Source organism: Coregonus clupeaformis, chromosome 29, assembly GCF_020615455.1.
Source record: "Coregonus clupeaformis isolate EN_2021a chromosome 29, ASM2061545v1, whole genome shotgun sequence".
NCBI lineage: Eukaryota > Metazoa > Chordata > Actinopteri > Salmoniformes > Salmonidae > Coregonus > Coregonus clupeaformis.
Window position 1 is genome coordinate 30,382,872 of NC_059220.1, and position 26,560 is coordinate 30,409,431.

The 26,560-nt window shown below is 44.5% G+C and overlaps 1 protein-coding gene across 1 annotated transcript in view; it reads left to right on the forward strand.

Moving 5' to 3' along the window:
- The window catches only part of LOC121545022 (SR-related and CTD-associated factor 8), a 37,369-nt gene extending 13,678 nt beyond the window's left edge, over positions 1 to 23,691 (forward strand). The window contains 19 exon segments of the mRNA XM_041855349.2: positions 9,641 to 9,685; positions 9,839 to 10,000; positions 10,329 to 10,485; positions 10,687 to 10,814; positions 11,307 to 11,489; positions 11,659 to 11,738; positions 12,373 to 12,472; positions 13,921 to 14,052; positions 14,496 to 14,576; positions 14,578 to 14,609; positions 14,761 to 14,954; positions 15,529 to 15,629; positions 15,938 to 16,051; positions 16,361 to 16,517; positions 18,172 to 18,314; positions 20,167 to 20,305; positions 20,416 to 20,472; positions 20,640 to 20,852; positions 20,968 to 23,691. Of these exon segments, the coding sequence (XP_041711283.2) occupies positions 9,641 to 9,685; positions 9,839 to 10,000; positions 10,329 to 10,485; positions 10,687 to 10,814; positions 11,307 to 11,489; positions 11,659 to 11,738; positions 12,373 to 12,472; positions 13,921 to 14,052; positions 14,496 to 14,576; positions 14,578 to 14,609; positions 14,761 to 14,954; positions 15,529 to 15,629; positions 15,938 to 16,051; positions 16,361 to 16,517; positions 18,172 to 18,314; positions 20,167 to 20,305; positions 20,416 to 20,472; positions 20,640 to 20,852; positions 20,968 to 22,997 (4,248 nt within the window). The 3' untranslated portion in view covers positions 22,998 to 23,691.
- The last annotated feature ends 2,869 nt before the right edge of the window (positions 23,692 to 26,560 follow it).

The window sequence follows — 26,560 nt, forward strand, 5'->3', positions numbered from 1 at the left end:
GGGGTTCAGGGGAGCCCAGCTGGACTTTATCCCCAGAGACCTCATTAAGCACCCTTATCCCCTCCACCCCTCCTCTGCTCTACCCCCTCCTCTTGTCTACAAGGTATGCAGTAGGTTGATAATGATATCAGCCAAATTATGTTGAATCTGACATTTCAAACAACAATACCACTTAATGAGAAAACATTCATGGTATTTAGTTTAAGAGAATGAACAAGATTGAGCAAGGCAACCTGGGCTAATTTGAATGGGAGCAAATGGCATATTTCTACATCCATACTCCAGTAGACCTCACATGACCGCCACAAAACCTCAACCTCTGGCTTGACTAGCTAGCTGCCTTGTCTGAATGTACATGTTTCCATATAGTGTAGGCTCTGTTAAGTTTTGTAAGTTTCAGTGCATCCAAATATGCTTACATGTGCTTTTGATGCTATGTCTGCTCTGCATAAAGGTCTTTCTATAAACTAGGGTACCAGTAAGGATTTCCTACACTGGACAACTTGTTACAGCTTTCATTGATGATAATGTTTTTTTTTTTTTTATGCCATTTACATTAAGATATAAGGGAGTATCATAGCTATTATCAATCAAATTCACGAGTTGTTTAACCCTTTTATCATGGTTGGTGTCTTGACAGATTTGTCCAAAATCGTGTGACATAAAACATTACTTTTCTGTCCTTGCATTTATGGTAGTGTAAGTTGTCGTTATATCATATATTAAACAGTAATCAGTTAAATTACACATTGAACTTCAACCCTGTAAGAATCCTGGATCTAACTGTCGGACAGTGTTTTGTATTTTTGGTATAGTTTTTAGTATTTTTGTATAGATCTCAGAAATGCAGTGTAACATTTAGTGTCTCCTTATTTTACGGGGTGAAAACAGTTTATGGGCTCACAAATCCAAAATAATAAATGCGATTTGCAAAATCAAATGCGTCTAACCGAAAGTCATCGTACCTTGATACTTAAAACCTACATTTTGGTGGATTTTATTTGGTGGATGCGCGTTTGGTGTCCAGCTGAATCGTTACGCCGTGATATTTTCACACGTCATCATCTGATCCAGGAAGGAATCTTCCGAATGACAGTCAAGTGACGAACAGCTGTTGTGATAGCGCATGCGATGCAACAACAGCCCAAGTGCTGGAAAAAAGGTGTTCACTAAGGAATGTCCAAAATATTTTGGTCTCTCATTCACTATGCCGGTGTGCCTGGATCCACGTTGAATCTAATATCCCTAGCGAATTGATGTTGATCATCTATTTTCTGCTTGATTTACAGCAGGGTCTCGTTAGATTTAACAGAGATTTAACCGAGAACGCATCAAGGTAATGTGTTTATGTTTTCATATGTTTTTGTGCCTCGGATTGGACACCGAGTCTACTGTGCACAATTGTGTAGGATAGACTATTGCGCAACACCCAACACTATTATTATTCTGGATATAATGACAACAAGTTACATAGCCTAGTGGGCTTATTAACAATATTATCTGGTAATGAAATAACATGACAAATACATTTTGTTTTCCATGTTACACCTACAATTTTTAAACAATACAAGGGGCTTGAAGTAGCCTGCTTGAATCTGGAGCTACTTTTGGAGCTACTGTTGCGGGTATTATGAGGACGACAACATCTAATGTTGGCTTCAACTTGGCTTTCCATACAAATCCTACCATTTAAAAAAGGAACCTGGTTTTTGGTCGCTTTCTCATTTGAAAAACAGTGATGGTGAGATTAATATACTGCTATTCATGACTTTATGTGTGCCTGTGTTGGCCACATAGGCTACAGAAATATCGCCCTGCATGCATCCAATATATTTAGTCAGGCAATGTCCACATTATTCTCACATATTTTAGAATGTACTAATAATTGGAATATCAATGCATTGGCCCCAATGCATTATTATTCTTAGTGGTAATTTCCCACTTATTTCAAACACTTTTTGCATGCTTTTGGGGGGGGTTCTATTTGAGGCCCAATATGTACAATTATATAAATTATACAATTGTATAACGTTGAGGTCCTTAAATTACAATTAAGCGCTTGGAAAAGTTCCTGAAAGTCCTTGAATTTGACATGCCCATATTTGTATGAACCCTGATTGAAGGATGTTTAGTCCTTGGCCTATGTTGTTGTATAGGTGGAGTTATTTGCATCTATTAACTTTTATTCCTCAAAGTACACATTTGGAATTGCATGAAAACCCTTTTTATTTTAGTTTCAAACCATTTTGAAATGTTGATCCCAGTGTTACACATTGGATCAATTATTTATAGAAAGACCCATAAGAGGTCAGTTGTGTGAAGAAAACGCAGTACTTGCTCTCTGTTAGTGGGTCTCATTTGATTAATGGCATTCATTTATTTGTTGATCAGTCAACTCTGTGTTGCTCATGTCTTTGAAAATGAATGTGTAGCAAGATTGCAGTCTGAATGTCATCTTGACATTTGACACATGATCTCTCTCCCTAGCCCGGTCTTATTCTAGCTTGGGGTTGTCTCTTCACTCCAGCCAAAATCATATACCGGCCTACAGAGAGTGGCAAACAGTGTCATGAGTGCCATGATGTTGCACCAAATAGCATGTTCCATGACCATAACGTTTTAATCAATATTTTTACTGGATTGTAGGCCTAGTTGCCACAGGTTTTTGGCACCCAACAAATACATGAGCAACAATAACACATTCAGAGTTGACTCATATCAATATAGCCTACCAATGCATCAATCAAACGAGCCCCTGTTCAATTTTATTGGTATTGTGTTTTATTCACAACTTTGCTAACATTTAATTACATGCTAGGCATGTCTACATATTCGCAGTCAGTCATTTGTAGACATATCCTAGCTAACAAATTTGTTGAAAGCAAGAGTGTTCCGCCCTGTGTTCTCCTTCACCCCCACCACTATTTTCCTTTTTCCCACTGTTTGTGACTGTAGCCTAATTGGCCCATTTCAGCACAGATATTGTGTGGGAATTTTAATGAGGTAACAATTACTAAATGTAACCCAGTTTGCTCAGGTTTTCGGTCCAGATTTCCAATGTAACGTAATAAGGCCTAGCTTTTCCAATTGCAAATAGACCCATCTCATTATTCACTCCAAAGTTGTGGGTTTGAGTGAGTACGTTTTCTGGTTAATGCTTCTCTACCTGCCACTTGTATCGAAGTTTCCATAATGACTCTGTTTTTTACTTTGTGTTCTTGTGGATAATAATGGATGTCCATTTTAAAATGTAAAAAATCTTTACGCACAAAGAAGTTGGAACTTTGCCTAAACCATGCATTGATGTCAGTGCGAGATGTTTTGAGTTGTGTGAATTTTAAGTTGGTGTTCAGCCATTTGAGAATGTGATTTATTCTCAGAACATGATGATGATGATAGGGCAAGTAAACCTAGCCTAAATTATATGGCAGTTATGTTGCCCCACATAGTGTGCAGTTTGTGCTACAATACTTGACTGAAAAACAACTTGGGTAGGGAAAAACAACTCTTGCTTTGCTACCTTGTATTACAAGTTTAGAAACCCAGGTACAAACAACATTGGCAGGATTGACCATGAGAAATGTAGGGCTGCTATTTTCACTCTTTAGAAATCATTAGGACAAACCCATTCTGTGCGAATTTTGCCTATGTTTTGAAGAATGTACGTACAGTGAGGGGAAAAAAGTATTTGATCCCCTGCTGATTTTGTACGTTTGCCCACTGACAAAGAAATGATCAGTCTATAATTTCAATGGTAGGTTTATTTGAACAGTGAAAGACAGAATAACAACAAAAACATCCAGAAAAACGCATGTCAAAAATGTTATAAATTGATTTGCATTTTAATGAGGGAAATAAGTATTTGACCCCCTCTCAATCAGAAAGACTTCTGGCTCCCAGGTGTCTTTTATACAGGTAACGAGCTGAGATTAGGAGCACACTCTTAAAGGGAGTGCTCCTCATCTCAGTTTGTTACCTGTATAAAAGACACCTGTCCACAGAAGCAATCAATCAATCAGATTCCAAACTCTCCACCATGGCCAAGACCAAAGAGCTCTCCAAGGATGTCAGGGACAAGATTGTAGACCTACACAAGGCTGGAATGGGCTACAAGACCATCGCCAAGCAGCTTGGAGAGAAGGTGACAACAGTTGGTGCGATTATTCGCAAATGGAAGAAACAAAAACTGTCAATCTCCCTCGGCCTGGGGCTCCATGCAAGATCTCACCTCGTGGAGCTGCAATGATCATGAGAAGGGTGAGGAATCAGCCCAGAACTACACGGGAGGATCTTGTCAATGATCTCAAGGCAGCTGGGACCATAGTCACCAAGAAAACAATTGGTAACACACTACGCCGTGAAGGACTGAAATCCTGCAGCGCCCGCAAGGTTCCCCTGCTCAAGAAAGCACATATACAGGCCCGTCTGAAGTTTGCCAATGAACATCTGAATGATTCAGAGGAGAACTGGGTGAAAGTGTTGTGGTCAGATGAGACCGAAATGGAACTCTTTGGCATCAACTCAAGTCGCCGTGTTTGGAGGAGGAGGAATGCTGCCTATGACCCCAAGAACACCATCCCCACCGTCTACATGGAGGTGGAAACATTATGCTTTGGGGGTGTTTTTCTGCTAAGGGGACAGGACAACTTCACCGCATCAAAGGGACGATGGACGGGGCCTTGTACCGTCAAATCTTGGGTGAGAACCTCCTTCCCTCAGCCAGGGCATTGAAAATGGGTCGTGGATGGGTATTCCAGCATGACAATGACCCAAAACACATGGCCAAGGCAACAAAGGAGTGTCTCCAGACCTTAATCCCATAGAAAATCTGTGGAGGGAGCTGAAGGTTTGAGTTGCCAAACGTCAGCCTCGAAACCTTAATGACTTGGAGAAGATCTGCAAAGAGGAGTGGGACAAAATCCCTCCTGAGATGTGTGCAAACCTGGTGGCCAGCTACAAGAAACATCTGACCTCTGTGATTGCCAACAAGGGTTTTGCCACCAAGTACTAAGTCATGTTTTGCAGAGGGGTCAAATACTTATTTCCCTCATTAAAATGCAAATCAATTTATAACAATTTTGACATGCGTTTTTCTGGAGTGTTTTGTTATTCTGTCTCTCACTGTTCAAATAAACCTACCATTAAAATTATAGACTGATCATTTCTTTGTCAGTGGGCAAACGTACAAAATCAGCAGGGGATCAAATTCTTTTTTCCCTCACTGTATAGCTTTCTGACTGTATGTTGTGTTGCTGGGATGATTGTAGCTATCTGCCTTTCAGGCTCACTGATACTAAACCAGTTTCAGACAGAGCTATGAGCTAATTTAGCCTGCGTGTTATCTGCTTCATTGGTTTAGTTATTTGAACGTTTTTTTTAATACCTATGGAGATTGTAGTTTAACAGCTGGGCCAACTAATAGGTTGAACCATTCCTTAATCCTATTGTTATAAAGCATCTGTGAGCAGTGTCTGTCTCAAGTTTTCAATGCTTGCATTTTGTCCCATTCACTATTCTACATGGCTACCTTGTTGGGAATTTCACAAACTAGTATAATGCGTTTAATGTATTGGCTTTGGTGAGACATATTTTTCTTCAATGATGTTCCATTGCTTTTTTAAATGTGTGCCTCCATTTCTGTTTTTCAAGTGAAACCCAAAAAACTAATATTAATAATATAATAATAATAATAATATGCCATTTAGCAGACGCTTTTATCCAAAGCGACTTACAGTCACGTGTGCATACATTTTTACGTATGGGTGGTCCCGGGGATCGAACCCACTACCTTGGCATTACAAGCGCCATGCTCTACCAATTGAGCTACAGAGGACCACTATTAGGCCACATTCCACAATATCATGATGTCTAGCAGCTCTGCCTTGACCCTGGGAATGGATGTGAACTTGCTTGTGGAATGTGTGCAGATTACTGAAATGTATATTTGCTGTCACGGCCTTGGAGATGATGTCACAGTGCAAAATATAGACCTACTAGCTCTAAGAAAAATATGCAGGGCAAGGTATCTAAGTAATTTATAGCTCCTTCGTGCGTCCAAAGTGCCCCACACTGTAATGCATGTTTCTCAAAGTATAGGCAACCTGTAGAAATACACTGCTCAAGAAAATAAAGGGAACACTTAAACAACACAATGTAACTCCAAGTCAATCACACTTCTGTGAAATCAAACTGTCCACTTAGAAAGCAACACTGATTGACAATACATTTCACATGCTGTTGTGCAAATGGAATAGACAACAGGTGGAAATTATAGGCAATTAGCAAGACACCCCCAATAAAGAAGTGGTTCTGCAGGTGGTGACCACAGACCACTTCTCAGTTCCTATGCTTCCTGGCTGATGTTTTGGTCACTTTTGAATGCTGGCGGTGCTTTCACTCTAGTGGTAGCATGAGACGGAGTCTACAACCCACACAAGTGGCTCAGGTAGTGCAGCTCATCCAGGATGGCACATCAATGCGAGCTGTGGCAAGAAGGTTTGCTGTGTCTGTCAGCGTAGTGTCCAGAGCATGGAGGCGCTACCAGGAGACAGGCCAGTACATCAGGAGACGTGGAGGAGGCCGTAGGAGGGCAACAACCCAGAAGCAGGACCGCTACCTCCGCCTTTGTGCAAGGAGGAGCAGGAGGAGCACTGCCAGAGCCCTGCCAGAGCCCTGCAAAATGACCTCCAGCAGGCCACAAATGTGCATGTGTTTGCTCAAACGGTCAGAAACAGACTCCATGAGGGTGGTATGAGGGCCTGACGTCCACAGGTGGGGGTTGTGCTTACAGCCCAACACCGTGCAGGACGTTTGGCATTTGCCAGAGAACACCAAGATTGGCAAATTCGCCACTGGCGCCCTGTGCTCTTCACAGATGAAAGCAGGTTCTCACTGAGCACATGTGACAGACGTGACAGAGTCTGGAGACGCCGTGGAGAACGTTCTGCTGCCTGCAACATCCTCCAGCATGACCGGTTTGGCGGTGGGTCAGTCATGGTGTGGGGTGGCATTTCTTTGGGGGGCCGCACAGCCCTCCATGTGCTCGCCAGAGGTAGCCTGACTGCCATTAGGTACCGAGATGAGATCCTCAGACCCCTTGTGAGACCATATGCTGGTGCGGTTGGCCCTGGGTTCCTCCTAATGCAAGACAATGCTAGACCTCATGTGGCTGGAGTGTGTCAGCAGTTCCTGCAAGAGGAAGGCATTGATGCTATGGACTGGCCTGCCCGTTCCCTAGACCTGAATCCAATTGAGCACATCTGGGACATGTCTCGCTCCATCCACCAATGCCACGTTGCACCACAGACTGTCCAGGAGTTGGCGGATGCTTTAGTCCAGGTCTGGGAGGAGATCCCTCAGGAGACCATCCGCCACCTCATCAGGAGCATGCCCAGGCGTTGTAGGGAGGTCATACAGGCACGTGGAGGCCACACACACTACTGAGCCTCATTTTGACTTGTTTTAAGGACATTACATCAAAGTTGGATCAGCCTGTAGTGTGGTTTTCCACTTTAATTTTGAGGGTGACTCCAAATCCAGACCTCCATGGGTTGATCAATTTGATTTCCATTGATAATGTTTGTGTGATTTTGTTGTCAGCACATTCAACTATGTAAATAAAAAAGTATTTAATACGATTATTTCATTCATTCAGATCTAGGATGTGTTGTTTAAGTGTTCCCTTTATTTTTTTGAGCAGTGTACTTTGTTCTGTAATCTGGAGGAATAAGTCAACTTTAGCGCCATCTGCTAGCAGTTCTGCTAGAGTTGCATGGCACCACTTATCCCATATGGCCCTGTGGTCCACTTTGGCTTGATGTGCTTTACCTTTCACACAATTTATTGAGAGCTTTCAATTATTAAGTAAATGTTGCACTGTAGATTTATAAGTCTGTAATAAGATGGGTGACCATGTTACTGTGTGTGTAAAGAGAGTAGAAGGAATGCATGGGCTGGGAATCATGATTAGATCAGAAAGATGTAGCCTATTTTTATTTATTTACACCCCAGTATGGAAATGTGCCTTTTGGCGTCACCGCACGGGGCATTCACCAATGAACACTGTATTATACCTATTGGCCAGAAGCACAGTAGTTGAGCGCTGAAGCCAAATTAATGCTTTTTGCCTTCCTTCATATTTTTATCCCAGCAGCACTGCAGTAAACCTACACCACTAGCTGTAATGGGACAGGTGTAGTGTATCATGAGTTGGCAAGTATCTATTAACTATGGATGAGCCAAAGAAATTGAAGGACTCATTCATTCAAACACATGACGGTGTGTAATTTCTCTATTTGGTGATGTTCCCGTTCTCTCCTTCATTATTCTCCCTCTTCTCGTTCTCTCTCTTTGTGGTGTAATAAGCCCTGTGAAATGATTCTGCACAATACCCCCAACTACACTGATCTGTGGAGTCTTCTATTACCCAGGCTGCACTATGTCTAAGACAGCATAGCCTACCTCTTTGCATATACTTGAGTCATCCCAAAGGTCTTTGCAGTCCCCACCTCTCCTCCCCTCCTTACCAGCATATAGCCTAAACACTATGGCAACAATTAATCAAAGGAATCAATTACTCTGTAATATGGTGGCAGGCAGCTGAGAACATGGCTTGAATGCAAAGGAATTACCTTCATTTGAAGCAGTGAATATTGTATTAAGTCAATTCCAATGTACAACTTCTGTTTTTCATTGGTCAACTTGATTTTCTCCTATTGTGAATCAGTTATTTGGTCCTCCGGTGTTTTCCCCTTCAAGGAGCGATAAATAGGCCTGTTCTCCTTTAATTCAGTAAAACCGCTGACTTTTGAATGTAGATTTTATGACGTGCACCCCATAAAAAGACATACCGTAGTAGCCAACGTGGGAGATCTTTAGTCAATTACAATTACGGAATTAGTTAAATGAGGAGTAGGCTACAACTACAGCAAAATAGCCTCCATTACCTTTAGCCTAGGTAGCTAGCCAGCCAGCTAGCTGGCTAACATAGCTGGACATCTTAGCTAGCTTCTTTACATCGATTTGTTGGATTCAAGGCAGGCACTACCAGATAGGATGATAGATAACCAATGGAATCTACAAGTTTGTCTAAATACCATTTACATTGACATTTTAGTCATTTAGCAGACGCTCTTATCCAGAGCGACTTACAGTTAGTGAATACAGATATATATTTTTTTTCATACTGGTCCCCCGTGGGAATTGAACCCACAACCCTGGCGTTGCAAACGCCATGCTCTATCAACTGAGCTACATCCCTGCCGGCCATTCCCTCCCCTACCCTGGACAACGCTAGGCCAATTGTGCGCTGCCCATACCGTGAGTCTGTATGGCTACTCTCTTTCACTCTCCCTCCCATGTAAAACTCACCACCCCCTGCCAATCGCGCTGCTGCAATCAAGCAGTCCCGCAAAATATATTATGCGGAATAAACACTATTATGCGAAAAGTTAAATTATTTCAAATACCCATCCCTAGTTTGTGTCACTTGGCATGATGTAATTGCTCTTCGTTTCACAGATACTGCTGTTGATAATGCTATAACCGCTGTCTTTGACCAGTTTCAGGTCTTTATCTCCAGGGATGCTGTAGTTTTGGTGGGGTATCACAATGAGTCTTTCCTTTTTTTCTTGTCTTTCAGTACTACAAACATGTTGTCCAGGGCGTGGAAAAGTTTGTTCAGAAAGTGAGTTTCTCTTTTTTCAGTTTTACCAGTCCCAAACAGAGTAAAATGGAACACAAATCTGTGCTCCCAAATCATGCATTGATATTAATGGGATACTTGCCAATCATAAGCCATTCACCCCAGTGACGCTAAACAACCTTGTTGTGTTGACAGTGCAAGCCAGAGTACAAGGTCCCAGGCCTGTATGTCATGGACTCCATCGTGCGGCAGTCACGGCACCAGTTTGGCCAGGACAAGGATGTGTTCGCCCCGCGCTTCAGCAAAAACATCATCGGAACCTTCCAACATCTCTACCGCTGCCCCTCAGATGACAAGGTGGGTCACAGAGGGAACAGAGACATCTCTCTGGTTTCTCTATTCAGAAACTATTTTCTAGCTTTCACCTTCTCTTCTACCTCTGACTACACATATCCTCTGTATTGTTAGTGATAGATCTGATCTGTAGAATTGTTTGAAAAACCATATTATTAAATGTTTGCGGGGAATTAGATCAATTCATATGCTCTTTTCATACTTTAAATGTGTATACAGCATCAACTTTAGACTGACTCATTCGCTACAGTGGTCTAGTTTTGATTGGTTGGTTGTGTTGTGTCAGTCTGATCTTGTCTAGGAGCTTATTCTGCCTTCTGTTGTGTTCCAGAGTAAGATTGTCAGGGTCCTCAACCTGTGGCAGAAGAACGCAGTCTTCAAGAGTGACATCATCCAGCCGCTGCTGGACATGGCTGCAGGACTGCCCCCTCCCAGTGTCACCCCTGTCATGACCAGCAGGGATGCTCAAGTCAACAACACTACGCCTGGTCAGTCACACAACACATCCATAAGACATATAGCTCTATACTGACACCCGGTGGCAAAATAATCCTCTCTCCTGAACTGACACTAAATACTCAGAGGCCTTCTTGTGACCAGGCATGGTTCTTTAATCAACTTCAAATGTAGATGTTTTTCTTATTATTAATGTTGATTTCTCATGATTGATATTCTGTGTTTGTGTCCAGGTACCCCAGCGACCCCGGCCACCCCAGCCAACATCGTATCCAGTCTGCCTGACTGGGCGTCTCAGTTCTCCAACACAGACACTGTAGCTGCTGTAGCACAGATCCTGCAGAGTCCACACGGCCAACAGGTCAGTCCGCACAGCAGCTCCCTGATCCTCAGCCAGTCAATTCAACATCAGACACTGCCTCTTCAGATTGTTGGCATGTTTTAAAAGGATACTGCATGATTCTGGCAATTAAATGTTTCTTACCCAGAGTCAGATGAACTTGTGGATAACATTCTTGTGTCTGTGTGCAGTATGAACGAAGTTGGAGATAGCATTGGCTCACAAAACTAGCTAGCATTAGCGCAATAACTGGAAGTCTAGAGGTACGGTAACATACGAGAAACGGCTAAATTTCCAGAATCTCCCAGTATCCCTTTGTTTTTGTTTCCACTTGTATACTTGTTGAGTCTGTGTAATGGAAACCAACATAATGAACACAAAAGCTTTTGATCTTGAACTGACCGTTCTGATGCTCCTTTGTTTACAAAACATTCCTTTGGAAAATGACCAGATGTGGCCTTGCAATGTCTCCTACTCTAACCCTGTCTATCTGTTTGTGTATCTGTGTAACAGCTCCAGCAGCTGGTGCAGAGTCTGCAGCTGCAGCAGCAGAAGCCCCAGCCGTCTCTGCTACAGGCGCTGGATGCAGGACTGGTGGTCCAGCTGCAGGCTCTGACGGCCCAGCTCACTGCAGCCGCCTCAGCCAATCCCATGCAGCTCAACCCCCTGGAGCAGAGGATCTCCTCCTTCAACAAGGTGAGAGATCAAGGCCACATTCACATAAATGGAATGGAAGTAAGTCCTAGTGATATTAAGTATGTTTGGTTGTTAATGCTAACTTTTGAGTTTTGTGTGATAACTACGCGCTACTACATGTGACTCTCAGATCTGTATTTTAATAATTGTCTTTCTCCATTTGTTGCAGAAAATGTTGGGTCATTTTGACTTTGGGAACGATTCCGAACGCTCTGAAGACTCCAAAAAGGACGCCCATTCATCGCAGATGTAAGCATGAACATCAACCTAAAACGTCTAAGATCCTGTGGAACAGGGCTCTCCAACCCTGTTCCTGGGGAACTACCCTCACATAGGTTTTCAATCCAACCCCAGTTGTAACTAACCTGATTCAGCTTATCAACCAAGTAATTATTAGAATCAGGTGCACTAGATTAGGGTTGGCACAAAAATCTACAGGACGGCACCTCTCCAGGAACAGGGTTGGAGAGCCCTGCTATGGAATATGTCACCGGTTCTGTGGATGCACGTTGACTGTCCTATACATTTACATTTTACGTCATTTAGCAGACGCTCTTATCCAGAGCGACTTACATTATTATTATTTTTTTCATACCCCCTGTGGGAATCGAACCCACAACCCTGGCGTTGCAAACGCCATGCTCTATCAACTGAGCTACATCCCTGCCGGCCATTCCCTCCCCTACCCTGGACGACGCTGGGCCAATTGCGCGCCGCCCCATGGGTCTCCCGGTCACGGCCGGCTACGACAGAGCCTGGATTCGAACCAGGATCTCTAGTGGCACAGCTAGCACTGCGATGCAGTCTATACCTGTGTGACGGAGCGGTAGTTAACTGAACTCTTGACCCGTCTCCCCTGTCTGTCTTCCCCGTCTCCCTCCAGGCCGATGGTGTCTGACTCCATCTTCCACCAGCTGGCTGAGCAGCTGCAGCAGCAGAACCTGGAGCAGTTTCAGAAGCAGCTCATGGAGCACCAGCAGAAGGTACCTACATATCACCCCCAGAGACTTGTGGAGTCACTTATTGTTTGCTTGTCATATCCATGTATACTAGTCACCTTTCGGCGAAATTCGCCGTTTTGAATCCAAAATAGGTAACCTACGTGAAGTTTGGGGGGTGGGGGGGCTTTGGATCAGGACAGGCTGTATGCGAACGAGTGATGCATGTTTGGAGCAATCCTGAATGATAACAAAGAGGTAGGTGAGAAGCCTGACGACGGAGACGGGGGTGAGAAGGTGATGAAGCGTACTTCATTAACTTTTACCAAAAAACAACTGGCATTTGGAAAGTTTGAGGTGAGCGAGCAAGTGTGGTGGAACAAAAATTATTAGCATTGTTAAGTATCTTGCTACGCTAGCTGGATCGAATTCTCCGTTAGCTAGTTAACTAGCTGACAAACTATCTATGAACTAATGTTTTCCCTCTACAGTGTGTGGTTAATTTTCAGAATGAGAGAATTAGGTGAAAATGAGGCGTTGCTTGTTAAACAAGTGGATTCAGGGATGAAGTGTAACGTTAGCTGGAGCTGGGCCTGGTTTAAGATGGATGCCACTATAGAGGTGAAAGGAACACCACACACTTTCCCTCTGTCTCACTTTTTCAATACAGTGGATAAAAAGGGGTATGCCAGGTGTACTCCTGCCTGAAAGAAATCAATTATGCCAACAAAGGGTCTCATGTTCTGCTGCTGGCACATTGTAGAACAGATGTCCACAGGCAGAAAGTGTACAAGGTAATAACGTGCAGTGTAGCCCAAAGCTATTGCTTTTGTTGTGTTGAACTTGACATACAGTTGTGTGTGATTGAGGGGGGATTCTTTTAGTTTTTACTCAGTTAATGTTATTTTTGCACACATATAGCCTTGTGCACTTGATCAATGTCTGCTATAGTGGCCACTATATTCGTAGCCACTAGAATAGAGAAAAAATAGAATGTCTGTTTGTTTCATTCTATTTCTACTTTAAGATGTTTTTTTCCCAAGTGCAATATTTAGATGTGTGTGTGGTCACAAGCTTTCTATTACGAAGGCTGTCATGGCTAACTGCAATATTAATGTATTGTTTTTTCTCTGGACTTGAGTGTCATTTTCAGTAAAGTGTAGGCAACAAATAACATTGAATTGCTTTCCTTACATTTTTTAGCTGTGCGTTAGGTTCACATTAACCACTTTTTATTTTACACACAGAGACTGATCATGTAGATCATTCTTTGTTGTTTAATTAGTTAAAACCTGCATTTCAAGAAGGGATTCACTAGAAATTAGCATTATAAAGCTGATATTTATTTTTATTTATTTTCTATCCCCCCTAGCAAGGATCTTTTGCATGTTTCAGTGCATCAAAAAAAAAAGTCACCTTTTTGGGCCCTCACCAGTGTGCATCCATGATGTATTGAAACCCTCTTGACAGTATAACCTTTTGACCTTTTCCAGTCCATGAACATAGAGGGGCAGGATGGAATATTTGGGTCTGAGAGCTCGGCCATGCCCCAACAGAGCAGCAGCCAATCACAGCACCCTGCGCCACAAAACAAGATGGATGACTCCATTGACAACCAGCAGCAGGTAATCCTTTGTTTCCCTCACTGACTTTGGCTGAACCGATATATACAGTACCAGTCAAGTGTTTGGACACACCTACTCCTTCCAGGGTTTTTCTTTATTTTGACTATTTTCTACATTGTAGACTAATAGTGAAGACATCAAAACTATGAAATAACACATGAAATCATGTAGTAACCAAAAAAGTGTTAAACAAATCAAAATATATTTGAGATTCTTCAAACTAGCCACCCATTGCCTTAATGACAGCTTTGGACACTCTTGGCATAGTTTTGATGTCTTCACTATTATTCTACAATGTAAAAATAAAGAAAAACCTTGAATGAGTAGGTGTGTCCAAACTTTTGACTGGTAGTATATATATATATATATATATATATATGCAATTGTTAGAGCTCTGTTGTCTTTGTAAGTAGAGCACTGTTGTAATGATGCCTGTGTTAAAGGACATGGACCTGGATGACGGGCCAGAGATGGAGGAAGAGCGCTTCGAACCAGAGGACAAGAAGTCCAAGATGGTCGACACGCTGGTCAAGAACACGGTCTAGGTCACGATCGAGGTGAGTCTAGGGACCCATTCTGACAGAAACCGTCCATAAGGCTACCTGAGACACTTTGCAGAGGCACAGATTATAGCACCACCATCCATGTTGATTTTAGTTACCATGACTACTGGCATCAAAATACCTTAAAAAGAACCCTCTACTCTAGATCTCCCAGGAAGAGACGGTCCAGATCACGGTCAGGCTCTCGGAAACGGAAACACCGTAAGCGGTCGCGGTCACGCTCCAGAGAGCGGAAGAGGAAGTCGTCGCGGTCCTACTCCAGCGAGAGACAAGCCCGCGAGCGAGAGAAAGAGCGTCAGAAGAAAGGACTGCCTCCCATCCGATCCAAGTTTCTCAGTGGTAATGAGCTTTCAATACGGCACCTTTTTACTCTTCGCTGGCCCCTTCACCTTGACAAATGACTCCTACCATGTTTCTGTGTATCCCTAATCATAGAAATGTCCACAGTCACTTCTATCTTTATATTTTTTAAATCAAATTTTATTTGTCACATTCTTCGTAAACAACAGGTGTAGACTAACAATGAAATGGTTAGTTATGGGCCCTTCCCAACAATGCAGAGAGAAAAAAGTATAGAAAGTACACAATGAGTAACAATAACTTGGCTATATACACGGGGTACCAGTACTGAGTCGATGTGCAGGAGTACAGGGTAATTGAGGTGGATATGTACATATAGGTACGGCAACAGGATAGATAATTAACAGTAGCAGCAGCGTATGTGATGAGTCAAAATAGTTAGTACAAAGAGGGTCAATGCAGATCGTCTGGGTAGCTATTTAGTTAACTATTTAGCAGTCTTATGGCTTGGGGGTAGAAGATATTCAGGGTCCTGTTGGTTCCAGACTTTGTGCACACTTACCACCTTTAATATAATTTAAACCACCACCTCCTTTCTACTATGTGTCCTCAGTGTGCAGCACCACTTTGTGGGTGGGACAGGTGGACAAGAAGGCCAGTCAGCAGGACCTCACCAACCTATTTGAAGAGTTTGGTCAGATTGAGTCTATCAATGTGAGTAGAGCTCCCTCTCTCCATCTCAGAGTGAGCCTGAGTTGACTCCATTAACTGCCGCTCATTATGTGGTTTTGCAAGCTCTGTCACCTCTGACCTGAGGAAAATATGAATCATCGCAACTGTGTCCAGTTTAAAGGACTCACTTGGCTCTTTAAGCCAGAGCAAGCATTTTTCATTAGCAAGTTCTGACTTTACTGTGGGTTATTAAGTGCTTAACCCTCTTACTTTCTCCCTCCTCAATTTCTTCCTCCCTCTCTCATCCACTCTTTGTCTACATCCCCCTCTCTATCTCATTCCTTCTATAGATGATCCCTCCTCGCGGCTGTGCCTACATCTGTATGGTCCATAGACAGGATGCCTACCGCGCCAGACAGAAACTCAGCACTGGTTCATTCAAGATCGTCTCCAAGGTCATCAAGGTGAAGTCAATTTTATTTGATAACAGTTCCTGCTCATTTTTATACTATGCCGCCAAGGTCCCCCCGCTCCATTTTGTCCTGTGATGTGATTGCCATTTGACTGCAGTCAGTTCATGTCCTCTGTATGTGTAATGTTTTTAAATCGCTTGGGCGCCTCGCTTACCATACCACTGACCTCATAGCAACCCAGCCGGTACATATTTTATTCTCTCCTGTTTCGACTCAAATGGCCTCGATATTTCTGCTCTTTCATGTATATCCCCTGATGATTGTATGTACTGTATGTGTGTGTTCTCTTGCTGTGTTCAGATTGCGTGGGCGCTGAATAAGGGAGTGAAGCAAGAGTATAAGCAGTTCTGGGACATGGACCTGGGGGTCACCTACATACCCTGGGAGAAGGTCAAGCTGGACGACCTGGACGGCTTTGCTGAGGGAGGCATGATCGACCAGGAGACTGTCAACGCCGGTGAGCAGACACAGCAGGCTACATGCTGATGCTCTGTCATATACAAACAAAGCACACACAGGATCAACACTAATGATTACTTATAAACAATTACAAATAAAAGACACACATACATACATTGCATTGGGAAAGTATTCAGACCCCTTTACTTTTTCCACATTTTGTTACGTTACAGCCTTATTCTAAAATTGATTAAATTGTTTTTTTTCCTTCATCAATCTACACACAATACCCCATAATGACAAAGCAAAAACAGTTTTTTAGAAAATGTTGCTAATTTATTAAAAATTAAAAGCTGTAAGCTCTGTCAGGTTGGATGGGGAGCGTCGTTGCACAACTATTTTCAGGTCTCTCCAGGGATGTTAGATCGGGTTCAAGTCCGGGCTCTGGCTGGGCCACTAAAGGACCTTCAAAGACTTGTCCCGAAGCCACTCCTGCGTCGTCTTGACTGTGTGCTTAGGGTCGTTGTCCTGTTGGAAAGTGAACCGTCGCCTCAGTCTCAGGTCCTGAGCGCTCTGGAGCAGGTTTTCATCAAGGATCTCTCTGCACTTTGCTCCGTTCATCTTTCCCTTGATCCTGACTAGTCTCGGAGTCCCTGCCACTGAAAAAAATCCCCATGGCATGATGCTGCCACCACCATGATTCACCCTAGGGATGGTGCCAGGTTTCCTCCAGACGTGAAGCTTGGCATTCAGGCCAAAGACTTCAATCTTGGTTTCATCAGACCAGAGAATCTTGTTTCTCATGGTCTGAGAGTCTTTCGGTGCCTTTTGGCAAACTCCAAGCGGGCTGTCATGTGCCTGTTACTGAGGAGTTGCTTCTGTCTGGCCACTCTACCATAAAGGCCTTGTTGGTGGAGTGCTGCAGAGATGGTTGTCCTTCTGGAAGATTCTCCCATCTCCACAGAGGAACTCTGGAGCTCTGTCAGAGTGACCATCTGGTTCTTGGTCACCTCCCTGACCAAGGCCCTTCTCCCACGATTGCTCAGTTTGGCCGGACGGCCAGCTCTAGGAAGAGTCTTGGTGGTTCCAAACTTTTTACATTTTAAGAATGATGGAGGCCACTGTGTTCTTGGGACCTTCAATGCTGCAGACGTTTTTCGCTACCCTTCCCCAGATCTGTGCCTCGACACAATCCTGTCTCAGAGCTCTACGGACAATTCCTTCAACCTCAGTTCTTGGTTTTTGCTCTGACATGCACTGGCAACTGTGGGACCTTATATAGACAGGTGTGTGCCTTTCTAAATCATGTCCAATCAATTGAATTTACCACAGGTGGACTCCCAAGTTGTAGAAACATCTCAAGGATGATCAATTGGAAATGGGATGCACCTGAGCTCAATTTTGAGTCTCATAGCAAAGTGTCTGAATACTTACGTAAATAAGGTATTTCTGTTTTTTGTTTGTAATAAATGTGCGAAAATTTCTAAACCTGTTTTTGATCTGTGATTATGGGATATTGTATGTAGATTGTTGACGATAAAAAAAAAAAGAAACATCCATTTTAGAATAAGGCTGTAACGTAACAAAGTGGAAAAAGTCAAGGGGTCTGAATAATTTCAGAATGCACTGTTAATTAGGGGCACTGTATGTGACTGTCGTACATTGAATCTTCTTCTCTAACCCTCTTATTTTTTATTTTATTTTTACTGTAGAGTGGGAAGCAGCCAAGAATGCGCCAGAGCCAATGAAGGAAGCGGTGAGCCAGGCTGTGAGCGTTGAACCCATAGCAGCCACCAACACCCAACAGACCCAGGAAGAGGCCTTCAGCCAACAGGTCTCCATGATGCCCGTACAGGTACCTAAACCTCAGAGATCTAACAATAAACTAACATTCAACGTTGAAGCAAAAATACATAGTTTTGCGCGTTGCTTTCATCATCCTGTAAATGTTTGTGTGAGGGTAGAATTTACTGGGCCTCTCACATTTCCATCCTTTCTCTCCGATTTCCTCTGTACTAAGCGTCTACCATGGGGCCAGTCAGTGGTGTGAAACTGAACACCATAGTCTTCCTGTGATTAGTGCTAGCTGCCTGCCCTGTCTGTGGGGTGCTTAGCCTCAAGTGTTTAGACTGGCCTCAGGTTTCTCTTCCTGACTCCTTTGTGATGGGGTTGATAGGGTTGTTGAGTGAATGCAGGATACACGGCCCGTTTCTTTGTTCTTGGGTGGGCCTCATGAGAAGGGTTGGTTCAGTAGGTGGGGGAAGTGTTTAGGCTGTGGGTAAGTAGCATACAACTAATCTCAGAGTTAATCTGTCTACTAAGTAGGGATGGGCATGGTTATTTGAATATCCGAACGGACGTTAATATTCGATTAACTAAATACCCAAAATATAGGCCTATTTTAAGAATGAAGAGGCATTGTCTAAATGTTTTATACAATTATCTGGGACATTGCTACATAGCCTACAACGGTAGACAATGACGTTTGACATTGTTATAAAACAAGTTTTGACCGTTTTTTTTATTACATTTACATTTACATTTACATTTACTTAGCAGACGCTCTTATCCAGAGCGACTTACATTATTATTATTTTTTCATACCCCCTGTGGGAATCGAACCCACAACCCTGTCGTTGCAAACACCATGCTCTATCAACTGAGCTACATCCCTGCCGGCCATTCCCTCCCCTACCCTGGACGACGCAGGGCCAATTGTGTGCCGCCCCATGGGTCTCCCGGTCACGGCCGGCTACAACAGAGCCTGGATTCGAACCAGGATCTCTAGTGGCACAGCCTGCACTGCCTTAGACCACTGCGCCTTAGACCACTGCGCCACTCGGGAGACCCATGCGTGCACCCCATAAGAAAAGACGCACCGGTAGCATGCATACATTTCACACTTGTATATTGTTGCTATTGTCGGTCAATCAAAGTGGCGCAACGGTCTGAGTCTCCATGTAGCAAGTGAAGGGGGAGATTTCTAGTCAATGCAAACTGGAATAAATATTATGGATTTGTTAGCTAAATGAGAAGGAGTAGGCTACAATGCCGTTGTTTCATATGGAGTTGTTGGATTCTGTAGTTAGCTATTTTACAGTGATTTGATGCAGTCAAGACATGCGCACTACCAGATGGTATGATAGATAACCTACGGCAGCAAAAGTTTGTCTTAACTAGCGTGAGTCGGTTTGGCGTCTCTCTTGTCTCTTTCTCGTCTCTCTCTCTCTCCCTCGCTCACTCTCACACACACACCGCTGCTTCTCTCTCGCCCCTGCTGAAACAAGCAGAGCTCAGCAACGCAGTCTCCATTTGAAGTTTAAACATAAATAAATAAAACATTTAAACATTTTTAGACTATCCGGATATATTAGAAATAATATAATGATATTATTTGAATTGTGAAATCATTTAAAATGCTCATCCCTACTACTAAGCTCAGACATGCATACTTAGCCACACACACAGGGTCAAGGCCTTATTCGACTCGTCAGTCATATTACATCTCAACACCCAAAGCATTTTAATGTTGCTGTTGTGTTTTTTCACAGTGTTTGTCTTAAACCCTGATTATCAGTGGAAAACTATTGTTCCTCCAAATTCTGTGATTGATTGTTAAATTATGTTACAGGAATCACAGCTGATCAATGCATATTCATCCTATCACTCATTTTAATAGTTTAACTCTCCTCTCTGTCCCCTCTCAGCTCCCTGTGCGCCAGGCTGTCCCTGCCGTGGGTCTTGTGCCGCCATCCTTCCCTGTTTCCATGGCGATGCCCCCGCCAGGCTACGGCCCCCTGCCCCCCTTCCTCAGAGCAGGGTTCAACGCCTCCCAGCCTCCTCCAGGTAAGACACAGCAGTCTGATGCAGCTGCCAGTGAAGAGTATTGAATTTTAAAAATGTGATTTATTATTTAGAAAATCCAGATAATGGTGTGGTGTTTCTCCCTCCTGTAGGTTTCATGCAGGCAGCAGGTGTTCCTCAGCAAGCAGGCATGGGCTCAGCTCCTACATGTAAGTTCTGCATGACCTGAGTCTGTAGAAGTCATTACTTGCATTACTATTTGTGTAAATATTGCCATAAATATGAAAATGTTGTAAGAAGCCAGCGATTTGCTTTATTTAAAAATACTTTATTTGAGGAAAGATACTTCCCGATTTGTTCTGTTCCTCTCCTGCAGCTCTGGTGCCGGCCTCCATGTCACAGGCTCAGGACAGCATGAAGGACTCCCCATACGGAGCCACTATCCCAGGGAGCTTCATGCCTTCTGCCCTCCCTGGACAAGGGGTCTTCAACCAGCTTCAACCCGGAGTCCAGACGCAGCAAGGAGCCAATGACAAGACGGGCCAATCTGCTGACGGCATGGATGCCGCTGCAGAGTTAGTACTGCAAGGTAAGAGGATGTTTGTTCTTAATGACTTTTGAAAAGCTTCTCACTTTGTCAAGACTTTGCTAATAAGACCTGCTTTTTATTGTTAAATAATATATTGTGCTCCTCTTCTCTCTAGGTATGCAGAATGCAATGAGTCGTGGTATGGGTCTTCTGGGGATGCACCCCTCAGCCTCCCTTACCCACCCCCTGCACCAGCAGGGCCTGCCAGGCCAGAGGATGCCTGGGCTGATGCCGCTGGACCTCCGGCCTACTATGCTCCAGGGATCTGGGGCCCGCTTCCCCCTCCTGATGCAGCAGGGCCTGTCTCAACAGAGCCTCCTGGAAGCGTCCCTCCATGCCCAGGCCCGGGCCAGAGCGGCCTCCCAGATGGAACGCTTCAACAGGGCCGAGGAGGCCTTCAACCGGGGGCCCAACCCCCCAAACGAAAGCATGTCCAAGGCTGAGGACGAGCCTTCCTCTGCAGCTGACGACAGCCAGCAGGGGGGGGACCAAGACTACCGCTTCCCTCCGCCCCAGGAGAAGCAGAGCACAGGCCTGCTGAGGACCCCTCCACTGGAGCACAGAGAGTCCATGGGTATAGGTGGTGGAGGAGCTGGTGGTGGGGGTATGGGCGGAGGCAGACCTGCCCTGCTCCAGACCCCAGTGAGAGAAACAGCTAGAGACAGCGTGGTAGGACGGCTTCAGGCCCTCGCCGGCTTCACCCCCCAGACCCAGAGTCGCTGGGGGCCACCCAGAGGGGACTTTGATGAGCGTGACATGCGGGGCTCACCGGCCGGGGTCTCCAAGGGCTTCCAGGAAGAGCGCCCTGGCTCCAACCAGGGGCAGAACTTCCCCAACCGCTTTGAGAACCAGAACCGCGTTGGATCAGCAGGAGGGGTAGGAGGAGGAGTATGTGCTGGTGGTCCTGGTGGCGGTGGTGTTGTAGGGGGCCCAGCGTGGAGTCGTGGTGGAGTTGATGCTGCAGCACCGTTCGCTGATGCTGACATGCCCCAGGACTTGGATGAGTGCCGGCGCCCTTGGGACAGGCAGCAACGGGACAGGGACTTTGACTTCAGGAAGGAGATGAATGGCAACCGCCGTGAGAGAGACAGCCATGAGAAGGAGAGGGACCGCGAGAGAGAAAGGGACCGTGGCCGTGAGCGTGGCAACCGTGAACGAGAGCAGGAGCGTGACCGGGAGAGAGAGCGAGAAAAGGAGAGGGAGAAGGAACGTGAGCGGGACCGTAACAAGCGTGGAGCCTGGACACCCCTTCTCCCTCTACCACAACCCCTGCTCCCTACTCCTACCCTGACCCCAACCCTCTCCCTGACCCAAGGCAAACCTCAGGCCCTGCTGCAACTACAGTCCAAGCTTCAACCTAAACCTGGACTCCTAACTAAACCGGGTCTGCTTCAAACTCCAACTCTCCTAACTCGGTCAACATCTCAAGTCCCAACCAAGTCTCTTCTTCAAGCCCCATCCCAGTCTCCACCTAAAGCTTCACCCCAGTCCAACCAGTTTCCAACTCAAGCCAAGAATGAAGCCCTCCCCGGTCCTGAGCCCCAGGCAGAGTTCCAGACCCAATCCTCTCAGAACCAGTCACCACCCCAAAACCATGCTTCCCTTCAGGCCCAGTCGCCGCCCCCTGCCCATTCCCCTTTCCAGACAAAGTCCCCTCCCCAGGCCCAGTCATCATCACGGGCACGTGCACAGTCACCACCCCAGGCCCTGTCCCCGCCACAGGCCCAGTCGCCACCCCAGGTGTCCCCACAGGCCCCCAGCATCCCTGATGAGATCACTGACACCCAGGGGGAGCCAGAGAAACCTCAGGAAGAACCTATAAAAGAACCTGAACCCATGGTGGAACCTCCATCTCAGTGGGTCAATGGGACAGGGTCGAGGATGGACACTGACGCAGTGGCTGAGCCCACCCCTACCCTGTCCCCCACTCCTGCCCCCTCAATGTCACTGGTCCTCACACACAGCCCTGTTGAACCCCAATGCCTGCCGGAGCCCCTGGACCAGCAGCAACCCCCGCAGCATGCCACCTCCTCTTGCTCCTCCACAAAGGATGTAGACAATGGACTGAGTGAGCCGATGGAGGAAGCTGAGAAACAGCCAGTGGTAGAGAAAACAGACACTGAGGGGACAATCATCACTCAGTAGGTAAAGATCATTTTGTAAAGTTGTCTCTTCTCTGTACTCATGTCAGCGACCCACGGGACCCTGGGTAGTATTTCACATAATATTGTCTGATAACCTAACAATTGATTTTATCTCTCACATAACGTTGTACTTCAATAGATGGCTCGCTAGCTGATTAAATGGTGATTTTAGTTTGTTATTATTTTCTTTCTTTTTTTAGTTATCCCTACCCCACGATTTTAAGCTAGGTGAACTTTAATGAAAATTGCTTGCCAAAATGTTTGAATTGTAAATTAGAAAAAGAGCTTTGACCTTCCTATGGAAGAGTGTAAGGATCCTGGCTGTTTCCAATGGATTGAATCCAGATTACGGAATACTTAAACAGCAGTCGCTGGCCTGTTTTGTCTCTTCTTTTAAATTATGCTGCTGCAAAGTTTTAAATGAATGCGTTTGTGGTGTCCTATATGCTTCTTGTTTCTAAGCAGAATATAGCCTACGTACAGTGAGAACAGTACAGTTGCTTCTAAAAAGGAACATCCTAAAAGATGAAAAACATGACCTGTTATCCCCAAAATAAATGTCTGTGATTTGTTCATCATAATGCAGTGATTCAAAGGACAAAGGAAGCCAGAGGAAAAAACAATTAACAAAAAAAAGAGGGTGGATGTTGGGTGCATTCTGTTTTAGTTTGAAATAAACATGCTTTATTTGTTAACATGCTTTAGGACTGTATTTTCTGACCCAGGACCAGTGGAATAATGTTTTACACACAGACGCTATATGCATTTTGCGGTGGTGTGACATACAAACAGCTGTGTCACTGCAGTAGTTAGGCCATTGACTTGATGTTGTCGTACCCCATTAAGTCAGGCAGGATGTCAGGCAAGTGCCAGTGCTTTGACATCAATCTAGTCCATCTACATCTCTCTTTAGTTTATTTGCCACCATGGATTCATTTGTTATGACTTAGTTTCTGCTCACTCTGTACTTTCCTATGCTTTTGTTGGGTGGGTGACTATTCGGGATCGGATTGTGCCTTTTTCAATTGGTTATTGTTCAGCATGATGCCACCAAATACACCACACTGCACTCAAAGTGCTGCTTTGATTTTCCTGAGACTGTACAACCCCTCAGAGAGACGACAGTCTGTCCAGCAAGCTGGTAACACAGACAATTCTCTCTCTCGTCTGTCTGTGTGATCATAGCTGGGCAGTCTATACAGCACTGAGCCTGTGTGTAGGGGAACCAACCAGTCTGTTTACTCCATAGCTGTGTGCATGCAGGCCTGTAGCCATTTATTCTCCTTTGTCTTGTTCTCCTGACTTCTTCAGTGCATTTCTGTTGAGACTTACTATACTACCAGGAACGTTTCAGTAGTCTGAAGTTCTCAGACAAGCACATGTTATAACAGAGTTGTGAAGTTGAATAAAGTTGAAGGTACATCAGCATTTTTTTCCCTTATTATTGTAAATCCTAATCGGGACAGGTTAGACCAGAGACCTCGTTCCCCACACCATTCTTTTTTTATTTAACAAGATCAGCTTTAAACCCATATCTCTGATTATTTTCTCTTTCATGAGATACAGACATTTGTTTTGCATCATCTCTGGTTTTGTTGCTTTTTTGTGTTAAAAATATCTTCATTTCATATTCAATAGGCTTTAGATTCTTTGTTTTTGTTTATATTTCGTTCGTTTTTGTGATCAAGTGGTGATTAACATCAAAACAATACATTACATCACATTTATATTTCATAAGAGAAAAGGGATTGAGAATTGATTTTAAAGGGATACTTCAGGATTTTGGGAATGTTATCTACTTCCCCAGAGTCAGATGAACTTCTGGATACCATTTTTGTGTCTCTGCGTGTGGTTTGAAGGAAGTTGTGCAATTGCTAACTAGTGTTAGCAATGAATGGAAGTCTGTGTGTATCTGTATCAGATACACACAGACTTCCATTCATTGCACTAACGCTAGTTGGCAATTGCACAACTTCCTTCAAACCACAAGCAGAAACACAAAAATGGTATCCAGAAGTTCATCTGACTCTGGGGAAGTAGATAAAGGGCCTCATTGCCAAAATTGCGAAGTATCTCTTTAAGAAATAAAACAAATTATATCTTCCATTGTTTACCCCTTCCACATTTCATTTAAATGGTTAGTCTCCCTTTTAGTTCCATTTGAACTTGCCTTCCGGTCGTTGTCTCCGACTCCTTCTGGTTCCCTGTTGGAGGACCATTCACCTATGTTAACCTCGCTCTCAGGAAGAAAATAGTTGCTGGTGTACTCGCTATAGGAAGCGCTTTCGAAATAGTCTCCTTCCGCGCTCTCACGCTCCTTCTCGTTCGATGACCGACTGGTCTCTCTCAGATTGCTTGTCTTTGGGCTTCTGCTGCTTGCGTTCCTGTCCTGCTGGTTCTTCACTGGAAGCTGCCTGTCTTCTCTCCATTGGGTGGGCTAGAGGTGGTTCTACTCGGTCTCCTTCTTCCCTTCTCCCTCTGCCGCTCCTCCTATATGCGTAGGACTCTGTGCAATCGAAGAAGGAGTGGCCGTTTTTGTCACATAGGGTCCATTTGCTGGTGTTACATTCTCTGGCCTTGTGGCCAAGGGATCCACAGCTCCAGCACTTGATGGTTGTGCATTATTTGGCTTGATGGTCAGCAACGTTACTGATGAAGCAACATAGGACCTGTCCGTGGTAGAAAAGCCTACCACCGTAGGGGCCCAAGAAGATTGTGTTCGGCACCTCTAACAGCTCTCCCGTCCTTCCCCTCTTCAACTTTACCCTGTACTTTCTCACTCCGTACCAGATTCCATACTTATCAACGTCTTCGTCAGCCACTCTTCCCGTCCAGAACTTAACCAGAACTTCTTCTCATAAATGTTCATTGAAGATTCCACCTGCCAGTGCTTCCACTTCTCATCATGTGACTTGGTTGCTTGGACTTCCAGGAAGTGGCGCAAAGGTGTCTCTGCATTGACAACTAGCTCATGTTTCTTCCTATTAGGTAAGGCTATGAAACTATAGATGTCACTGGCATTCATCCAAAGAGACTCAAATAAAAGCTTATCCCCTACATGCTCTCTACTGGGGGCCTCGCCTTCTTCCACATATCAGCCGGGCCCAGAGCTGGGAGCCATGATGGTAAGGTTGGCTGATCACTGTGGGAGATGAGGAGGGTGGACCACAGCTTACTGCCAGATTGCGTGTCCACTTGTTGAGTTCAAGTGAAAACACCATTACACCCCCTGGCATTAAACCTCTCTGGCCTATAGAGCAGGCTGGAGGAGGGATGGACAGTTTGAACACATAAGACATCCCACCACTATAGGCCTGTCTCGAACCCTTAACTCTCCTTAGGGAACCTACTCATACTTTTCTAATACCTTCTAAGGATAATTAGTAGGTTGTAATAAAGGTACATTACTACCTGTAAGAGTCAAAAGGCATTCCTTTTGTTTAGAACATGTTTTCATGGCTGAGATTTGAAATTCAATAGACCCAATCGAGGACCTTGTCAAGCACTATCGGGGAGGGGTGGAATGTATTTTCTGCAGACTTAACACTTGACAGAAGTACAGTG